At 37.3% G+C, this 5976-nt stretch overlaps 1 protein-coding gene across 1 annotated transcript; it reads right to left on the bottom strand.

The window, feature by feature from the left end:
- Nucleotides 1–266: 266 nt before the first annotated feature.
- Nucleotides 267–2207, bottom strand: LOC132307176 (cytochrome P450 86A1). The gene has a single exon (XM_059804864.1). The coding sequence runs from the start codon at nucleotides 2118–2120 to the stop codon at nucleotides 570–572; it is 1551 nt and encodes a 516-aa protein (XP_059660847.1). The 5' UTR covers nucleotides 2121–2207; the 3' UTR covers nucleotides 267–569.
- Nucleotides 2208–5976: the final 3769 nt, after the last annotated feature.

Here is a 5976-nt window from a genome sequence, read left to right as displayed (position 1 = left end):
AAGCACTATATTTCGTTTAGACTAAAAACTTTTTTTTCTTTCTAACTTGTGCCTATAATCACATATATCAAATTATTAATTATCATATTCACTCTTTCATTTTGCATTTAAAATTTTAATTTTCTTCATTATTCAAAAAATAGAGTAATGTCTCAAAAAAGTACAAAGTAATTTTATAATTAAAATGATAGTTTTGGTAATTACAATTACTTTCTTTTGGCTTTCATACTTTCCAAACTCACAAAAATATGCAACTATGTGTTTTATTGAACATTTATAAAACCAAATCCATGGATAGGACACATCCGGTATATGCCAAGACATTACAAATATAATCTGCTGCAGTATAGACTATGGACAGGTATACAAATTTCAAATTTAACCGGCCAACAACTTTTTTGAAACAATAGAAACAAAGGTAAATAAAATTTAATAACCAAAATACCCTTTTTAAGACACCACATGAACAACCAACACCCTCGTCGTAAATCCAATTGAGTGACCAGATTGCCCCCCATGAAGCAGATCAAGAGAGACCGGCTTTATGAAAAGACAAATACACCCTCCATCTATGCACACGTGGCAGCCCCAGAAGCCCCCAGCAGACGTGGATGCAAGTTCACACGAAGCCCATTCTTCATGAACAAAGTCAGAGACATCTTCTGCTCAACCCGGTGACCGGGAACCAGCGAGAGCCGGTAACGCAGCAGTACGGCCGAAGCCACGGACTTCATCTGCAGGTAAGCCAAGTCCTTCCCTAAACAAGTCCTTGGACCGGCATTAAAAGCAACGAACCGGTACCCATCCTTGGGCTGTTCGAACCCGTCACCTCCGGTTGAGAGCCACCTCTCCGGTTTAAACTCCAAACAATCCTCACCCCATATACTCTTCATCCTCCCCACCGAATATATCGAATATGTCACCGTCGAACCTGCCGGCACGTGCGTCCCGTCTGGCAAAACATCGTCGGACACGACATACTTAAAGTCCTCCGGCACCGAGGGGTATAAACGCAGCGTTTCTGCCAATGCAGCCTTTAGGTACACCAACCTATCAGCTTCATCAAACACTAAGGGCTCTTCAATCCATAACCGTTGATCATCACCACGAGTGTCCTTCAAAACCGTTGATATTTCATTTATGATCTTTTCTTCTACATGAGGGTTGTTCATGACAAGCCAAAAGAACCAGCTCAGAGCAACCGATGACGTGTCACGACCGGCGAGGACAAAGTTGAGTGCAATGTGTTTGAGGACTGAGCTCGGAAATGGGTTTCCGTCTACGTCTTTCTTCTTAATGAAACGCGATAAAAGGTCGTCGGAAGGAGTCTCTTTCCGGGCCGTTAGTGCATCGGTCATGTAGTTCTCGACAACTTCAAGACTCTTTTTCAGTCTCATTTCAGATCCAATGCAGAGAATTTTGTTTAGCTTCCATACAAAACCCGGGTTGATGAACCGTTGCAGAGTCGACTCGGTGGCAGAGTCGAACGCCACGGAGAACGGGTTTTCCGGTAAGTCCGGCGAGAGAGTCTCCGGATCTTTACCGAATGTGAGCCCACATATGTTATCAAACGTTAACCGGAGCAAGAGGTCTTGCAAGTCCACCGGGGTGTTCTCCGTGGAGGCCTTCTCTAAAATGAACCATAGGCGTGTTTTAATGGTCCGATTCACCCACCGAGCCATGGCTTGTCGGAGTGTCCGTGTAGTGAACTCGAGAGCGGCAGTTTTGCGCTGTATGAGCCATGTTTCACCGTCACTGTTGAATATGCCTTGACCTAGAAGGTCATGGAAAGCGGTTTGCCAGGTGGGACCTTTGGGGTAGTTGTCGAACCGGGTTCGGAGGATGTGTTCGATGTTTCTTGGGTGACAGGTAACCGTAAAGAACCCTTGCTTGCGAGCCAAGAAAGGTATGGCAATGGTGCATGTTTGATATGTGGCAGCACCGCCGGTTTCACGGAGGTTTCTGGCCATCCAGTCATGGAGACGACTCCGGTTCATGAAGAGAACCGGGAGGCTTCCCACGACCGGCCAGACCTTGGGACCGGTGAGCTTTCTAGCAAGGTTGTAGAACCAGAGGAGGTAAGCAGCTGCCACAGTGAAGATGATAATTAGGGTTTCCATGAAAGAAGAGAATCAAGTTAGTGGGAAGAATGGAATGGAGAGAGTTGGAGAAATCTACAATTTTGGCAGTGAATGAATGAGAGAGGAGAGAGGTTGACGTGATATATATAGTGTGATATTATGAGAAGGGTTTAGGAGAAAGTCGTTGGGAAATTTTTGGCCATTTTTGGGTTGCTGTTTGGTTGATAGGAACTGTGCCGTGAGTTTATTTAATTACCTACGAAACCGTGTATAGTTTTTTCGAGTAGTGATGGTGATGTGGTCACAGTACTTCTACCAGAAGCATCTGCAAAGGTATATGGTTGGCTATTTACTTGTTTATTTTATTAATGAAAGTACTAATTAACTGAAAAGCAATGAATCTAAAATATTCATTCATATATTAAGAATTTTGCATATTTTTGAAAAATATTGGGTATATTACCTAGATTATACAATAGTCACGTTAGGTAGGAAATATGAAATAGAAAAAATTGGTTCAATTGAAAAAATTGGCTCAATTGAATCGATTCTTTCTAAGTGAAAATAGTTTCTAGATGACCATATTCACATTCATATAAAAGAGCACATATCATTCCATCATAGAAAGAAGTGTAATTAAACACTCAAAGAATTTCATTGTTTAATGCATTCTGAATTTGATCACTTGGGTCCACACGGATGACCTTTATGCTTTTTCTTTTTCCAGAGGCTTTATGCACGAATTGAAAATTAAAATTTGGGCTATACATCTTTAATCATATATATTTACCAAAATGCATGTACCACTAACTTGAACATTGGTCAATCAAAGCGAGCGAGAAATGTGTGCGTGTGTGTGTGAGAGAGATAGAGGGTGGTTGAATCTGTTGACCTGCTTTGAGAAATTGGGTTTGTCCAAAAAAATGGAGCGGATGTGAAGAAGAAGCTGAAGAAGGCTGAGAGGACACGAATTTGACTCCCAGAGCGAGTGAAGAAAATGTTGGGTGGAAGAAATTTGCCTTTCCTTTATTAGGGAAACCCGCGGAACCAAGTCACCAACCAATAAGTTCAGTATTTGCACTTACCCTTAGATCACACACAGATGCGTGTGTTCTATTTGTGTATATATACATACATATATATGTGTACGTGTTTATACATTGTTACACCTAGATCTGAAGGGCCATTAATGATTTAGATGGACGAGTTGTTGGGATTATGTGATCTAAAATTCAATTATTTCTTTTTTTATTTTTATATTTATTTATTTGATTTAATGAATAAATTAAAAATCATAAATGGATCATGTGCATAATTCCAACATTCGGCATTGAGTCGATATGCACTGTGCTCAAGTTGAATTTTATGGATCTTAGCGTGTAAATAAAATTTAAATACAAGTTATTTGAGTTCACCATATTCTTGCAACTTGACGTTGTTTTCAACGGTGATATAAATGAAATGGACTTTTGTAAGACTATAATCCGCTAAACTTCTATGAGATTAGTGTGGGGTATAAATTTTACCATCCAATCGGTTGCACTTTTAGGGTTAATCTGCTCTCTGGAAAAGTCAAACTTGCTTAAGTATGCGAAAAATTAGTTTTTGATAATTTTTTAATTTCTTGTTTTTACTCAAACTTGTAGGGCAATTTTGAAAGCTCTTTTTAACTATTGTAAGGTCTCTCACATATATATATATATATATAATCTATCTCTAATCCTAAAAGTGAGTGGTTGTTTCAATTGAAAAATCAAAGTTTTTATCTTTACATTGAAGTTTTTGGATAGATTTTTAAGAAAAATCTTATTATATATTTTTGAGACCATACACTTAAACACGGTAGTTATTAGGATGAACTTTGTCTACTGATAAATATGGAATGTTTAGAGTCTACATCATATTATAAATTAATCAAAACAATCTTTTTTTTTTTTTTTTTTTTTTTTTTTTTTTTTACAAACCTTCATAAAGCTCAAATTTGAAGGATGATAAGATCTCGATCACACTTTGAAGGGATCAAGACGTTCGCTCCGATCTACGAAAGTGATAGAGTTTGCTGTAAATAGCCAGTCAGAAATGACAGAGGTGCTCCTTTTCACCTGCTGGTCATTTGATCTGATCTCCTCTTGTAGTATCGCAATGGTCGATTCCATCGGTTATAGTCGAAAAGAAGAATCACAAGCGATTTTTCAAACCAGAAGGGGTATTTATTTTCTTCTATATAATTCCATATTTTCTAAATTATGTATCTCCTGTTGTCCTACTTTTGCCTCTTATTCTATAAGATCAAGAGTAAGTCTGAAGTTAAGTGCAATTGAATGGGAGAGTTACAAAGCTAAAGACTGTCAGTAATTGGTTTTTGGTAGAATAAAAGGGTGTGAGTTTAGGTCAAAGTTCATTCTATTCTTTCTGGGCTGGCAACGGAACTCACCTAGGTAGGGCCCCTTTGGGACCCACCTGAAATACCACTAATTTTAAAAGGATAGTCTCGATATTTGAATTAATTGTTTTTATTGCATTTTATTTTAATTATTTGCTTATTTGTTGATTTGTTTTATTTTATTTGAATTAATTGGTTATTTGTTTATTTAATTGAATTAATTGATTAATTGGATTTAATTGATTTCTTGGTTTATTTGTTTTATTTCCATTTTTGCTTAGGTAGAAAAGTTAAGTTAATTATTTGTTTCCATTAATTATTTAGTTAGGTTATGAGATTAAAACATTATAAATTTTAAAAATGTTAAATTAGGTTTTTTTTTATTCTTGTATGAAATCACATGTTAGCCGACTAGGATTTAGTTAGGTTTTTCGTCTCTGATTATAATTGGACTTAGGTGGTTATAAAGGCGTATAAATATATGTAATAAGTTTGCCTAGGGTTTTAGAACCATATTCACGGCACAGTGGAGGCAGAGAGACGTAACAGCGAATTGTGAGAAAAACAGAGAGATTAAAGTTGTGGTTTTCGACTGTGGATTAAAGGAGACCAAGGAGGAGGGAAGGTATTGCTTGAGGATTTAAACCAGAGCAGTAGGAGGTTGACAGTGAACGGAAGTCGTCGAAAAACTTAGGAAGACGACGCCGAGGTTTTAATTCAAAATCTTACAGACAAATTTTATTCTTACTCTCTCCCTTTGATCTGTGTTCTGTGCATGCCTAGATATCTCTAAGATTTTAATCGGACATTAAATAAATCTTGTATGCTTATTAAATCAGAATTAAACTGTATTTGTTCTGTAAATTCAATCCTTTTCTTCGCATCAATTTTTTTCTCATATGTGTTCTAAGTTTTTGTTAATGATGCCTATTGGAGTTTTGATACTTTATGAGGTATTTTGGGACATGAATTGAACCCTAGGAACTGTATTAGATATCACAGAAGGTTCTGTACCAACGTCGGAGGCGAAAAAGACGAACTAGAGGAGGAAACCGCTCTCTGTGGGAGAGAGAGCCGACTCCCTAAGTGAGATAGCCGGCTCTCCATAAGGGAGATCCGTCTCCATGGATGGGAGAGTCGGCTCCCATAAAAGGGGAGCTGGCTCCCTTGCTAGGACACCCATACGGGGTGTATTTTTGATGTTTTTTTTTTTTTATTCCAGAGACTTAACTGTGAATTCTGAAAATTAATAGGGGGTTTTAATTGATTTAAATTAACTTGTTAGAACCCTAAAACAGTTAGTATATGCTAATATTACTGGAGATCATGGAATTTAATTAATTTATTGCATGCTGTCAGTGGATGTGGACTATTTATTTACTTGTTGTTGTTCAAGCAAGTTAACTGGTTGTGTATGATTATACTTAAGTATAATTGAATAAAATATGTTCAATTGGTTATCTGATTTATATTATATCATTCCCTGAATTTTAATTGACGCTCTATTGATTT

This window comes from Cornus florida, unplaced genomic scaffold, assembly GCF_030987335.1.
Source record: "Cornus florida cultivar Cherokee Brave unplaced genomic scaffold, ASM3098733v1 CherokeeBrave_3.0.0_Hap2_Chr05, whole genome shotgun sequence".
In the NCBI taxonomy this organism is placed as follows: domain Eukaryota; kingdom Viridiplantae; phylum Streptophyta; class Magnoliopsida; order Cornales; family Cornaceae; genus Cornus; species Cornus florida.
This window is presented reverse-complemented; position numbering and strand designations above follow the sequence as displayed.

Coding starts and splice junctions, on each gene's coding strand:
- LOC132307176 (XM_059804864.1), bottom strand. CDS start 2,120: ATGGAAACCCTAATTATCATCTTCACTGTGGCAGCTGCTTACCTCCTC.